The sequence below is a fragment of the Eschrichtius robustus genome, chromosome 7 (assembly GCF_028021215.1).
Source record: "Eschrichtius robustus isolate mEscRob2 chromosome 7, mEscRob2.pri, whole genome shotgun sequence".
NCBI lineage: Eukaryota > Metazoa > Chordata > Mammalia > Artiodactyla > Eschrichtiidae > Eschrichtius > Eschrichtius robustus.
In genome coordinates this window covers 97214886-97231132 of record NC_090830.1, presented here as the reverse complement: position 1 = coordinate 97231132, position 16247 = coordinate 97214886, and the positions used below count along the sequence as shown (strand labels likewise).

Genomic DNA, 16247 nt, shown 5'->3' with positions numbered 1-16247 from the left:
CACGTTTTTATACAGCAGAAACTAATACAACACTGTAAAGCAGGTATACTCCGATGAAGATGTTTAAAAAAAAAAAAAGATTCCACCTGCCAATGCAGGGGACATGGGTTTGATCCCTGGTCCCGGATATGCCACATGCCATGGATCTAAGCCCGTGCCACACAACTACTGAGCCTGCAATCTAGAGCCTGCGCACCACAACTACTAAGCCCGCGTGCTGCAACTACTGATCCCCGAGTACCTAGAGCTCGTGCTCCACAAGAGAAGCCACCGCAATGAAGAATAGTCCCCACTCGCTGCAACTAGAGAAAGCCCACGTGCAGCAATGAAGCCCCAAAGCAGCCAAAAAAAAAATTATTGACTTCAATTTTAAACATAATTTATCTGAGTAGCAGAAGAATTAGAACTAGCTACAAAGGTTACCATACATAATAGATGACACTGCATATTTAGGCCAGTGACAGGAGGAGGAATTACACAACAGAGAAACTGGTTTAGTGAATCTAAAAGTTCATCATGTGCACACTTCCTGTGGAGCAGGTCGATACTCTCAGTTCTTCCCTAGCATATTTTACTTTGCAAAACATGTTGCAATCATTCTTTGGTTATTTTCCCCAAAACATCCCTAATAAGAAAGCAAAGTAGGGCTTCCTTCATTCAGGTCACATTCAACAAATAAATAAAGGAAGAGCTTTGAAGTCAGAGGAAAAAAAAAGATAAAAGTAGATATGTATCATTATGAAGTGAAATAAATTAAAGATGTCTATTTAAATAAAACACCTTACTAATTTGGGAAAAGAACTTTATTAAAATATGTACATATTTATTTGGGGGGATTGTAAAGACCTTAGTAGTATGGTGTTTTTATGAAAACTTTATTCTCAAATTTTATAGTGTCATAGGTGACACCAGAATTACTTCATGAGTGCAGACATTGACATCCTAAAGTTTACACATGATGAGTATATAAGTCTTGTACCAAAGCGGATGCAAAGTTAGGCATGTTTGCCATCACCCTGAAAGCAAGGATGAGGAGGAGCAGATATTAATTAACATCTATGTGCCTAGCATTGGCTAAGTGCTTTGATTCTCCATTAAACCTGGGTACTAATCCAGTGAAATGGTCTTATTATTCTTATACGGAAATGAGGTTTAAAAAAGTTAAGTAACTGCTGTACAGTATCATTTTTCCTAGTTACACACAGATGCCGGCACTAGTGACATTATTCAATAGCTCTAAGGGACTCTGGAGATGTCTGCCAACCTTAATTGCCCTCAGGAAGGAAATGATTTATGACACATATTAATAAATGAATTAATTAATTTGTTTGTTCATGTATTAGGCTTCTTCCCAAATATGATTTGAGGTAGTATGTGACTTATTTAAATATTGTATGGTTTTCAAAATGTGAAAGGCATGATTTCAACTTTGTGATGCCATTTTATCTACTAAATTTGACATGTGTAAAACTCAATAAATATTAGTATGAGACAATGCTACTGGAATAGTCATGTATTTAATACATATATAGTAATATGGTGATATAGTGATATTCTGAATGAGGTAATTTTTCTAGATGATGGGAACAGGACAGACAAAAACCCTGTCATGTTGGTGCTTACATTATATTTTTAAAATCTAAAGTAACATATTTATACAGACTGATAAAATTTATGTATCAGAATAAAAGTAAATTTATATAAAAAATAAAACCTTAAAATCTCAATTATTTATTCATTACTCAATTTTTATACCTTTTATTTTTATTCTTACAGTGAGTGTTCAACACAATATGTTTTGACTTTATGATGGTGAGAATGTAATTAATTACTACAGAAGGTAATTGCAGATCTGTATGAAAGATGTTCTAAAGTTGCAAACGCAGGGAATTTCAATGAGACTATAATGGACCAAAATAATTAAGTCCTTAATATCAGGGGATATGTTGAATTAGTCATTTTTCTTAAATACGTAATTATCAAGAAATTACTTACTCAGACCCACATAATTTTCTTCATAATAATGGCAATCACATTATACCAGGGAATACTAAACCTATTATTATCATTACACACAAACATTAAGTAATTTGTTTTCAAGTACACAAAGATTTTTCTCCCTGATGTGGTTTCCAAAATTCTTTTAGCCAATGTCTTTGAAAGCAACTAATCTGATTTATTTGGTAAGAGTGTAATTCACAAAATTGCCTAGGTATGATTTAGCAGAAGGGATTACTGTAAAGTGGTTTACATTGTTTATTGCAGCCATAATAACTTAGGGTTTTTTTTTTTTCTTTTTTTCTTTTTTTTTTCTTTAGTGAATCTTAACCAGCTGCTAAGGTATCCTTAAAAGAGACTAAGAAAAACTACAGGTCAAAAGCAATCTACAGATTCAATGCAATCCCTATCAAGCTACCAATGGCATTTTTCACAGAACTAGAACAAAAATTTTACAATTTGGAAACACAAAAGACCGCGACTAGCCAAAGCAATCTTAAGAAAGAAAAACGGAGCTAGAGGAATCAGGCCCCCGGACTTCAGGCTATACTACAAAGCTACAGTAATCAAGACAGTATGGCACTGGCACAAAAACAGAAATATAGATCAATGGTACAGGATAGAAAGCCCAGAGATAAACCCACGCACCTATGGTCAACTAATCTATGACAAAGGAGGCAAAAATATACAATGGAGAAGAGACAGCCTCTTTAATAAGTGGTGCTGGGAAAACTGGACAGCTACATGTAAAAGAATGAAATTAGAACACTCCCTAACACCATACACAAAAATAAACTCAAAATGGATTAAAGACCTAAATGTAAGACCAGACACTATAAAACTCTTAGAGGAAAACATAGGCAGAACACTCCTTGACATACATCACAGCATGATCCTTTGTGACCCACCTCCTAGAGAAATGGAAATAAAAACAAAAATAAACAAATGGGACCTAATGAAAGTTAAAAGCTTTTGCACAGCAAAGGAAAACATAAAGAAGAAGAAAAATCAACCCTCAGAATGGGAGAAAATATTTTCAAATGAAGCAACTGACAAAGGGTTAATCTCCAAAATATACAAGCAGCTCATGCAGCTGAATATCAAAAAAACAACCCAATCCAAAAATGGGCAGAAGACCTAAACAGACATTTCTCCAAAGAAGATATTCAGATTGCCAGCAAGCACATGAAAGGATGATCAACATCATTCATCATTGGAGAAATACAAATCAAATCTACAGTGAGGTATCACCTCACATCGGTTAGAATGGCCATCATCAAAAAATCTACAAACCATAAATGCTGGAGAGAGTGTGGAGAAAAGGGAACCTTCCTGCACTGTTGGTGGGAATGTAAATTGATACAGCCACTATGGAGAACAGTATGGAGGTTCCTTAAAAAACTAAAAATAGAACTAACATATGACCCAGCAATCCCACTACTGGGCATATATCCTGAGAAAACCATAATTCGAAGAGAGACATGTACCACAATGTTCATTGCAGCAGTATTTACAATAGCCAGGACATGGAAGCAACCTAAGTGTTCATCAACAGATGAATGGATAAAGAAGATGTGGCACATATATACCATGGAATATTACTCAGCCATAAAAAGAAACAAAATTGAGTTATTTGTAGTGAGGTGGATGGACCTAGAGTCTGTCATACAGAGTGAAGTAAGTCAGAAAGAGAAAAACAAATATCGTATGTTAACGCATATATATAAAAAAAATGGAATCTAAAAAAATGGTTCTGATGAACCTAGGGGCAGGACAGGAATAAAGATGCAGATGTAGAGAATGGACTTGAGGACACAGGGAGGGGGAAGGGTAAGCTGGGATGAAGTGAAAGAGTAGCATTGACATCTATGCACTACCAAATGTAAAATAGATAGCTAGTGGGAAGCAGCTGCATGGCACAGGGAGATCAGCTTGGTGCTTTGCGACCACCTACAGGGGTGGGACAGGGAGGGTGGGAGGGAGGCACAAGAGGGAGGGGATATGGGGATATATGTATACATATAACTGTTTCACTTTGTTATACAGCAGAAACTAACACAACATTGTAAAGCAATTATACTCCAATAAAGATGTTAAAAAAAGAAAAAAAGAAAAACTACAGGTCAAACTCTCCATGTAATCACTTGAAAAGATCCTCCTGTGCTTTTCTTTTTTCTCTCCCTTTCCCTGATTTTTAACACCTGAAGTGATTACTATGTTTTCACGACATAGTGAGTCAACGCTCTTATAGGCAAATTCCTTATGACAGATGTCACTGATTTAATGCAATGTCTATGTATAATTCAGTTTCTGCAGATATGGTATTAGCATAGCCATTAAAGATCCTAAGAAATATTTGCTGCAAGATTATTTACCACAATCTCTCTTGGGAAACACATTTTTCAAAGGTAAACATAAACTAAAATCTAATGACATCAAATAACAAATAATATAATCCTTATAAAAGTTCTTTATATAGGTAAGTTTTTTAAAAAAAATTTATAAAGATAACAGTGGGCACACATTCAACTTTCCTCACAAAAAACAACTCACAAAACCAAAGGAACATAAATATAGGGACGAACCTGAACTGGTGTTAGTAATTAGTTATTTGTTTTCTCTGCCTTGAAACCCTCCCATTTTTCTTATGATGAAACAAGAAATCTTGGCACTGTTTTCATGCCTTCAGAGTCCATAGGATCTGACTCAGGTTTACCTCTCTAGCCTCCTGAAAAAATTGCTTTCTTTTGGTTTTTGAAACCTATTTTTCTTTCTTCCGCTTTAGGGAATAATCTTTCTGCCATGCCACTTTGCCTTGGAAACACCTCCTTATCTTTCAGACCTCAGCTCTGAGTCATTTCCTCCAGAACGTTCCTTCCTTGACAATCCAGACAAAATCAGGCTCTCTCTTGTCTGGTTTTACAGCACCCTAAAGATATACTTCTTAGAGCTTTTCAGTTTGTCATTTCTATTTACTTGATTGATTTCGATTAATTTCTCTGTCTTTAAGTTTACAGTTCTAAGGCTTCATGACAATTTTAATCCTCAATACTTAATGCAGTATGCTTAAGTAACACTGGATGCACACACATGCAATAAATATTGAGGAATATGTACTTTGTTTGGATCACAGGGACAGAGATTTAAGTTAAATATAATCCACAGTTTATGGAGCATTTTTATCAATGGATCTGCTAGGTATATTTACCTCTCATTTCCCTATCTCCTTTCATGCTCACACCTCAATTCAACCTCCTTTTCCCTTCAAAGGAAACCATTGTAATGCATTTAAAGAGTGTTTTTTAACTAGACTGTTGTGGTATCATTGTTCAGCAATATCCACTTCTTTTTCCTCTACTTCATGCCCCATTGACTTTGCTCTTGGTCATGAGACTTGCTTTGGTCAGTGGGATGTGAAGAATTGTGATACACAACCAGAAGCTTTACGTGTGATCATGTGGTTAGGAAAGTTCTCTTGTGTTCCTGTCCTTCACTGTGTGAAGAGCAGACCTACTTAGTCATGTATTCCTGAACGAGGAGGCATGTGGAATTGACATGAGTCCAACCCAACCTTCAGCCCGAAACCAAGGCCAGCCAATCCTTAGCTGCCTCAAAGATCCATGAATAAAAATATAAATCTTTTTTAGAGTGAATGAGTGGTATTTTGGTATTGTTAACTATGCAGCATTTTAGTACAAAAACCTAGTAGATGTTATTGTGTGCATTTTTGTTTTCTGGGTTTTTTTTAACTTTACATAATGTATTATTTTCTTTTTCTCACTGTTTTCACTAAGTATTAGGTTCTTACATTCCATTCTCATTGCTATGTGTTCATAAAATCCTGCTGTGCTAGAAGTTCACAGGATACTTCCCACTTCTAGGCATATATCTAAAAATAATTGAAATCAGAATCTTGAAGAGGTATTTGCACTACAATGTTTATTGAAGCATTATTCACAATAGCCAAGATAAGGAAATAACCTAACTGTCCAGCAGTGGATGAGTAGATAAAGAAAATGTGTCATATACATACAATGGAATATTATGCAGCCTTAAAAAATAATAAAGTTCTGCAATTTGTGACAACATGGATGAACCTTGTGGATATTATGCTAAGTGAAATAAGCCAGTCACAGAATGGCACATAACTGCATGATTCCATTTAGATGAGGTATTTAAAATAAACTGAAAAAAGCTAAGAATATAATTGTGGTTACTTGGGGGAAGGGGGGGGATGGAGAGTTGCTGTTCAAAGCGTATAAAGTTTCATTTATGTTATTTTTGTTCTCATTTTACAAATGTGAGAACTAAGGAGCAGAGTGACTAAGCAAATTGTCCAGGGCCACAAGAACAGTCAGTAGGAACTTTAGGAGTAGAAACCAGCCAGTCTCACTCCAAAACCCTTACTGTTGAAGCCACGTAAATCTTTCCTGGGCAGATGAACTATGTACACAAGTTTGCAGATTGCAAGGGGCCTTCATATACCAGACACATTAATACAGAGCAAGGAATATCTAAATATTTACTAGTGAAAACATTTAAGTTCTGGAATAGGGAGTCTTATAAGCAGAAACAAACAAAACCTAAAAATTAAAAAATATATATAGCCTAATACTTCTACAGTGTTAAAACCCAGAAAATAGTGGAAAAGCCTATGTATGGTTTTACAGGGCAAACGTTTGAACCCAAGACTCTGTTTGTCAAGTTTTATGTTCTATGTATAAGCAAATTAATTTCTTATGTATAAAAATTCACATGGTATATATATTTCTAAAAAATTGAAGACACATAAGAGTAAACCAAGGGATGCAGCAAAATGAAGAACTTAAAAATGGGTAAGTCAGAATATGAAAGGAATGGCATAAACCATATATAGACTTAAATACAGAAATACATATAAATAGTTGTAAACATGTCCAAGAAATATAATTTAAATTCCATAAATAATTTTTATGGAGAATGCACATAAGTAATTCTTCAAAGAAAATGTAAATAATAAACTGATAGTCTCAAAAACAAAAACAAAAATGACGTATATATAAATGTTACACTCCAAAATAACTCAGACGCATGAAAAATAAAAGGGTAAGCAAACTGCAGGAGAGCAGAGGCCAATTTACCATGAAGGTTACTCATGAGTTTCTAATCAACAGAACAATGGTCCTTCACTTAGCTTGATTTCACTCTCCTTGCCTTGTCTGGAAAAAAAAAAAGAAAACAAAACAAAACAAAAAAAACCCTTTACCATTTATATTCTTTCTCTGCATTGAAAATTTCTTCTTTTCTTCTGAACCACGTCACTGGCAGACTGCTCTTCTATGCTCTTAGTCTTTCTTTTCTCTCACTCTTTCCACACTTCAGCTCCTGGCCCATCCTCAAAAGGGCATAACCTGAGGATTTATTTCCAAGTTTTTATTTTATCTGATTATGCTTTCTCTCTTGGAGCATGTTATTTACTCTCATAGCTTCAGCTTGCATTTAGGTGTCTCCTCTTCCACATTTTTTCCTGTGCTCCTACTCCCATGTTTTCTACATGATCCATCCTGGCATCAGATCAAAGCAGCTATGGCAACCCAGTATCTGCCTTAGGACTTCTTCATGGACTTCTTCATATTGTTCATCTGTGCAAAGGAATCTTGGCACCATCCTGCCATCTGCCTCCAGCCTCCTGTCAGCACTAGATGCTATGTGTTCTTTGTATAGTTTGAGGAACCTATAACTCTGGGAAAGAGATAAGCTTCCTGCCAGCTCTGGCACTATGATTCCTGGGTAGATCTGGTGAGTATTACTCCTTCACTAGTCATGTCCTGACTTAGTCCTCTGAGCCTCCTTGCTCAGGGAAGGAAATCAGACAACTTCTATCATTCTGTAGATGACTGCACTTAGATATTTTGAAATCATTTAAAATTTAATTTGTCCTAGTTTGATCTCATTATTTTCTCCTTAAATAGCTTTCTTTTCTATCTATGTTATTTCTATCAACTAAGATCATGAATATCTTTATCACTCCAGCTAGAAACTCTCGATTCACTTTTGATTGCGCTTTTATTGTCTGTGATCTTCAACCATCCTGCTCAGTCACTATTAATTTTTCCATTTCAATGGCTTTTAAGTATTTCTGTTTTCTCCATTTCCATTGTCCACCTTGTTTTTTTCATACTTAAATGAAAGCTATAGCTGCTAACTTATCTTCTGGTTTTCATTTATTATCTCATCCAATGAAGACTACATATCACAGGAAATAAATGTTCTAATATGTAGCTTTGATTTTTGTCATTGCCCTGTTTGTAAGTCTTTAGTAAGCTTCCATTTTCTGTATAATAAAATGGGTTTGTAAAACCATATCTGTTGCATTTCCCATCTACAAATGATTGTAGCTACAAGAAGTAGCTAATATTAATTGAATCAGACATAGTTCAAATCATGGTACTCAAATTTATGAACACATGATGAATATTTTCGACTCTGTAATTTTTGAATATATTTCCTCTGCTAGTTTCTTCTACCCTCACATAAATGAATCTCCTACACTCTGAAAAAGTTGAGTTCCTGTCCAAAGCAGGCTCAGACTACACCAGGACACATTCACTTGCCTATTCTTGGCACCTTTCTTACACAATATCATGGCTCTATCGTGTCATATTCTTATTGTTAAGTCCACCATAAATGTTTTCTTATTGGCTGATTGATTCCACAGTATTACGAAGTGTCTATGTTGCACCAAACACATGTTTGACTGCTGGTCTACTGCCCACGCATTCAAGGATAGGGAAGAACTGTGAAGTGGGTAATGATAAGACCTGAAGATAACAGTAGGATGGCTTTGAGGGTGTTAAAGCCAAGAATCCAGATTATAAGAAGCCAAGATACTCTTTCAGAGGGTCTCTTCCCATTTCCTCTGGCAAGAAATTCAAAATAAAGCACATTATTTAAGCCATAAGGGAGACCTATGAGTGAGCCCCAGAAGGAGCTTGTTATATTTCACTCAATTCCCTTGGAAACCTCTCTTGTTGCAATGTATTGCGATCCTAATCCCATGAGGTTTATTCTCACCAAAAAAAAAAAAAAAAAAAGATATATCACTGGATGATACTTTTGTAAAGGTTAAAAAAACCCTAAATTTTATAGACATTACTGCTTAAAAGAAAAACACCCTGTTAGCCCTGGTAGGCATTGCAGTTTCTGAATTAGAAGAAAAATATTTGCATCTGAAACAGTTAAATCTAATATTGATCTCAAGTAATGTTAACAGTATATTTGTGCTTGAAAAGAATCTACAAGCCACAGAACAAAAGAAAATGACACAGATTCTTTAAGACACTTAGATAAGCCTTTTCTAGACATTAATCATGTATAAACTGTCTCATAAAACCTTGTCTTTTGTATTCATTTACACTTTCAAATCTAATTATAACCCATTGTCATTCTAAAGATCAAGTCCCAACTGTTGCATTGTGTGAATTTTTTCTAATTAAGCATGCGAGACCAAAGGGACTCAGGCTGGGCTACCTCATTTCAATATTCACAAGCAGACATGATTCATGAAAATAGTTCTTGATTATTTCCCTAACAGCTTTGATGTGAAGGAAAAAACCCACTGAGCTGCGTACATTCCCCCCACATGCTCCAGGGGCAGCAAACATGGTTACAAGGCACTGATCTTTAAAACAAGAGTTTACGCTACATTGCTAACAATAACCTAAATCAATAGAGCAAAACAACACAAACCAGTATGTGATGAGTGATGAAAACAAGATCTGCAGATATATCAATGGAAAATGATACAGAACAGCCATATTATCTGGAGATAAAAATACAGTCTTACAACACTCCTAGCCCTGAACAGTTTTAACTATTGCACACAAAGCAAACAGCAAATCATGGATAAAGACAATTGCTGTTTTAATTCTACTGTTATGCCCTCTGCTAATAGACTGCGAAAGAATGACTAGGCAGAGGGTTAAGCATTTTGAGAAGCTCGCCATAATTACCTTGCATTTATTTGGTGACATCATGACATTTTAAGTCATGTATCATAGAAAAGAAAAACTGACCATCTTTTTTACTCTCTAGAGATCAACAAAAGTGTCCTCAAACGACAGAAAAAGGATGTTAAAGCCACCTGTGAAATCATTTTAAAAATAATTCCTCAGGTAGCTTGTCTGAACTCTGAAAGGATAGTATAGCTCTCAAAATCTCAGCAGGGGGGAAAAACATTACCTCACAGCTGCAATTATTATGCCTTTATGAAAATACTTTCTGAAAAAAAAAGTGTAGTGAGAATACTCATTGATGTTTAAAGCCAGTTACTATTGAGAACTTACAAGATCTTTTTCATGGAGCATATCCACTTCATAAATTGATACTGAAACCTAAAAAAGAAGTCTTCAATATATAAGTATTTCGCACATGAATATATGCAAATAAGAAAGTTTGTTAAAATTGCTAATATAAAACATGCTCCAACTACTGACTTACTTTAAACAAGAATCTTATAAATTCCTCAAATCCATTAAATGGAAAGAATGACACAACAATGAGAAGGTATTCCTCCGTGGGTTCCTCATAACTTCTTGGAAATTAGCAAAATGTAAGCTTCATTTATTTATCCAAATTTTTCCACATCTACACGCTCACGAAGGACACTATTCTGTGAGGCATTTACCCTGCCCACAAAGAGACCTCTTGTATCATGGGGTTTGGCCACAGCTTCAGAAAGAATAAAAATATGCAAAATGGAAAATTATACTTGCAGTTTTGTTTTGTGAAAGTTTGGAGTGAGAAGTCTCTAGTGAGCAGAAAGAAAAGGTTAGCAATTTTTAATATCCAAAATGATCAGTCATTCACTATACACGTCTCCGGTGAACTACATAATGTCAATGCTGTCACAAAAGCAAGGCAGAAAAGGAAAGTCCTAATAGCTTTAATTCAGGGGGAAAAAATCCCTGGAAGATGTTTTTCTCCCTCTAGATCACTTTAGGTTTACACAACATGCATTTTATAATTCTTAATTTATGTTTGGCAAGAATGTTCTCTCTGGCTTTAAGACCTTACCCATTTCTCCAACTGATATTTTGTGGTTGCAATTTTCTAGTTTAAAATGAGTGGTTCTCATTTCATTCACAAGAAACATGATGCCTTGAAAAAGATGTGACCAACCTCTAGAGATGCACATTATTATTGCAGGATTGTAACAATACCTACTTATATGAGGGAACAGAAGCAGCGCTAAGCATTATATATATATAATCACTCCAGTTAATTCTTACAGCCCTCAAATGGCCATACTTAGGCTTGGAGACAGTAAGAAACTTGCCCAGGGTCACAAATAACTAAATTTCTGAAGATCTGGCACATTTTGACAATTCTAAAGAGCATAGAAATAACTGCTTATTTATTCATTTATTCAGTTATTCAACAAGCATTTGCTACTAAGTACCAAACATAATTAGATGTGGGAAAACAAACTGGAATAAGTTTGGATTCTTGCCCTCAAGGACATTACCTTCTAGTTTGGAAGAGACAACGTTAAATAAACATAGTGTTACCCATAGATACTCACAGCCCTAAGTAGTGGAACTGACATAAGAGCCCTGAAGGATATGAAATTGAAACTATCTTCTTCTAATTAATACATATTTACAATAGTAACAGAATAGAAAACACTTGGCAAGCTCATCCAAAAAATACTTATTTTGATTTATGGTACTTACATAAAATAATAAAAGTGAACTCAGTCATAACATTTTGAAAGTTGTATAATTTTTATTCTCTTAAAAATTTCATGGAATTGAGCTTTTATTTCAGATTGATGTAGGTGCACCCAAATTGTAACTATGCTAATTTAAGGGACACAATTTGTAGCAATGATGGAAAACTCAATGCTGAATACAAGTTATGCCAAAGGATTGCTAGTGTTTCAAGGATCGAAACTGAGTCTGATAAAATTTGTATTTGTTAGCTGAAATAAGCATGCTCAGTATTCCAGCTGAATGACTGGCATCCACCTTTCATATACTGAAAAGCCAGCATTAGACATTAAATGTTAAAAAAAAAATACTATTAGGAATGCAAACCTAAGAGCTTCTTCCAAAGAAATATGGCATTTGAGCCTGTTAAGTTTCTGTAAACGGGCTTAGGGAGTAAAAAGGAGGCCTTCTCTCTAGGTAAATACTGTAGAGATGTAATATAACTTATTTAGAAAACAGACAACAGACCAAGACAGCTTCTTTCACATCAGTGCAGTGACTGAATGTCAAACCAGGTACTAAGGTCACGGTGTCACATGTGAAGTGAGGATATTGCCATCCATCCTAAGACTTTGAGGCCTATCCCACATAGGTAAACAGCAGGCCTACTTTTAGTCTCTCATCATTAATGTCATTAAGCTTAACACTATCTTAAATTCTGTGCTAATGAAAATTTCTTAGAAATATTAGTATTCTAAGATGCTGTATTTGCTTATGACAGGGTTCATGGCAGTCTGCCCAAAATATGCCACTTGGGCATATTGATTATTTTGAATTAAAGTTACTTAAGAAACAGTCAGTATAAGATGGACACTCTGACTCCTCTTTGTCCCCCTGAAAGCAGGAAATAAATCTCCCATGTGAAAGGTATCCTGCCTGCCCCAGGAGAAAGAGAGAAATCCTTACTACCAGAGATAGGGAATTCAAAGACAAGAAGGCCGTGTAAGCAAACCTTGTTACTTCTTTACTAAAATACTACCCCAAGCCCAAACCCCTTCATCTTGTCGGTTCTTCACAAATGTATTGTTTCTTGGTCTAAAAGGTATAAAGGCTGCCTGCTTTAGTCACTTCTTTGAGCATCATATTTTTATGAGCTCTCGTACAAATTTAAATTTGTTTTTCTCCTGTTAATCTGTCTTATGTCAATTTAATTATTAGACCAGCCAGAGAACCTAGAGGGGAAGAAAGGAAAAGCCTTCCTCCCCTACATGTACGCTCATTCAATACAGTGCTTTTTAGCTTCTATGTGCAGTTCTGCTTTTCCTATGAGAGTGTCAGTTTCTGGAGAGCAAAACCTGGTGAGCACAGTGATTACTATGGAGTTGGTGCTCAAAACACATCTTGAATAGAACTGAATTGTAGTCCTAATTTCAAAGTATTTTGTACCTCTGACAGTTTACTTAGAAAGCAGACAAAACACCAATTTCACATCCACCATCTCTATTGGTATGTTCAAGGCTATGAAATTTTGCCTGTCATATTTCCCAAGATGCAATAAATCAGTTTCAAAGACATTTTAACACACTTGAGAAAAGGAACTTCTGAGTGAAAGGTCATTGCTTTCATGTTAACATTATTTTTCAAGACGTCATAGTCACAAAAGACTTTATATGGCTTGTCACAACTGAAGCTGAAAAATGTTATGATTGCCATTCATACTTTATTAAATAAATAGCATTACATAAATATTGTTTATATTAGCAGCACAAAACTGAACTTTTAAATCACTTATAAAATTGAGGTCTTTTTCTATTTTCTTACTTTTCTAAAATGGTTTATTTAACACTTTTAACATTTTTCTAGAATATATCAGCCACTGACTTGTACTTCAAGCTCACCCAAGGTAAAAAATTCAAATCTTCATCATTCAGCTATTATGAGAATAAATAGTTAACATAACACCCTCAACTTATTTACAGAAAGCATTTTTATACTGGTACTATTAGTTTTATATGCTACTTTTAATACGTTAAGAAACAATATTAAGGAAAATTTACCTCACTTCTGCTAAAATAATATTTTAATTAGGAACCCTCTATCTTGAAAGACAATTTAGGGCATCTCAAAAGATGCCCTGAAATTCTGGATAATAAAAGAATCTATTAAATATGTTCTAAAAGCAATACAACTTTAGTTTACTAAAATTAACACATTCAATATAATATTATGTCATATATTGATTTAGAGTTTGCTAACAAAATATGAATAAAATGTAAAATACCTAAGGATAAAACTTATCCAGGCTAAATTAAGCTTACAATATTCTAAATAAAGAACCTGAATGATACTGATTACAAATGTGTAGACAATTCTTTCTATACATATTTATCATTAGTACTAGATAAATTGATAAATAGTAAATGTTGAATCCCAGTAAAACAAAAACCATATCCCTAATTGTCTAAGTTCAATAATAATCGCTTGAAATACGGTCTGTACCTGTGGATGCAACAGGCAAAAGTACATCAAATGTATGTGAGTGAATAGAGTGGAACTCACACAGACTCACTGCACTGTCTTGGGAACTGGGTCATTTATAAGTGTTACAGATTTTTCTCACTTTAGTTCAGGGTCTTAACGTCTTCTACTTACAGGAGGGTCTGCATCTTCAGCATAAACGGTCGTGATAGGTGTACCCTTGACGGCATCTGGAGCCACCATCCCTTTGTAGATCTGTTTACTAAATACTGGAGGATAATCATTCATATCCTGTAAAACACAATTAAGAGTTTAGTGCTTCTGTTGAAACCAGGTGAGGTACACAGTGACTAGAACGGCTCCATCTCTTCATATCACACAACCCGTTTGCCACTGTCAGCCTTCCATCCTCTCAATTCCATTACACTCACTTCAGAATAGCACCCCAGAGGAAATTGCCAGAGTTCCTATACAATATTAATGTGTGTGATACCTACCCCATTCTACCAAAGGCCATTCTACTCAAGTAAAGAGTCTGTCACACACCCTGTGCGCCTCCAAATACATCTTTCAGATATTCGGAGTGATGCATGAAATTTTCTCTAAAGGTACTTCTAATGGTATGATGTAGTTTTAAACTTTGAAAAGTAGGAAAACATTCATAAAAGGTGCCCTTCTATGAGACAGATGTAGAAGACAGTATTTTTGTTTGTTTGGTTTGTTGTTGTTGCTTTTAAAGAAAGCTCTTTAGTGTTTCTGTTGCAATTGCAAATTCTTTATATATATACTTAGAATAATAGTATGATTAGAACATTTCAAATGCAAATTGTGAAATATCCTTTGATGCCATCTTACATTTTTACAAACATAAAATGATTAAAGGATGTTTTCCCTGTACCACACTACAATAATGACACATAGGATTAGATGTTCTCAGTCAGAAAACAATTTTAATTTATTTAAAGATTTTTCAAAGTGATTTATATGCATCCTTTAAATTTTTACAATTCAATGATATAAATGCATTGCTATTATGTTTATTCATTAAATGATATTTATCAGGTTCCTCCCATTTTTATGACCCAATGCTAGGCTCTGGGGACACTGTGGTGGCTCAAGAAAAGATGTTCCTGAATTTGTCACTTAACTGCCATTTGACAGGTAAAGTTACTGATTCTGCAGATAGCTTAGCAACATCGCCTAAATTAATCTACTTATTTGGCAAAACCACTAATTAGTCTGGTCTCCTGAGAGCAAGACCATTTTTTTCTCAAACATTTTATCTTTGATGGAGAATTTCAAATCATTTTTTTTTTCTCGAAAATAATGTTTATTAACCTGGCTGATTTATCTTTCTTAAATTTACTTTTTTTAAAAATAATCATTGCACCCTGCATTTTTTTGGGTACTTTTGGTGAAACATATTTGAGCCCCAAACTAAATTTGTTAGTTATCGTATTCTCCCGGTCATCTTTTTCTCACTTGATGTTAAAAACAAAAGAAGAAAATTTTTCTACACAGTCTTTGATATTTGCTCTGATACAACAATTTTTTTGTACAATGTAAATTGGAAACACACAAATTAACTGATTATAAACACCTCTTTTTGCAAAGAGGTCAGGATAATTAACTATTACAATCAAATCAGGCTTGCTTTTATGTTCACAATAGAGCTGACTTCTGAGTCGTGAATCTGAAAAACCCTGTAGTTTCTAGTAAAAATTGGAGATCTTGAGCTGTAAGCAAAACTGAAAAATAAAAAACATCATTTTCTCTGTTTTGACATGTAGTATTCACAGCCTCTACATGAAAAAGACTTCCTTTATAAATGATGAGCTTTAGAATCTGAACAAGTAAATAAACCTAGGAAGCACTGGTTCTCTATAATGAGGAGAGTGGAGGGTATTGATCTTGAGGTTCCAGGCAGGGGGTAAATATATAAAATATTTGCATGCACACTTCTTCCTGCTTTCAAGAGTGCCAATTATTTTAACAAGTGAGTCTTGTAACCAAAGGTGTAGAACTCCTCTTGCACTCCTAAATTGTAACTTCTGAAGGTTAGAAAAGGAGCCCAACCTCGTG

At 34.8% G+C, this 16247-nt stretch overlaps 1 protein-coding gene across 1 annotated transcript in view; it reads right to left on the bottom strand.

The window, feature by feature from the left end:
* PCDH15 (protocadherin related 15) overlaps positions 1–16247 on the bottom strand; it is a 1145650-nt gene that overhangs the window by 151200 nt on the left and 978203 nt on the right. The window contains exon 24 of the mRNA XM_068548948.1: positions 14340–14456. Coding sequence (XP_068405049.1) covers positions 14340–14456 — 117 coding nt within the window. The remainder of the gene's footprint in view (positions 1–14339; positions 14457–16247) is intronic.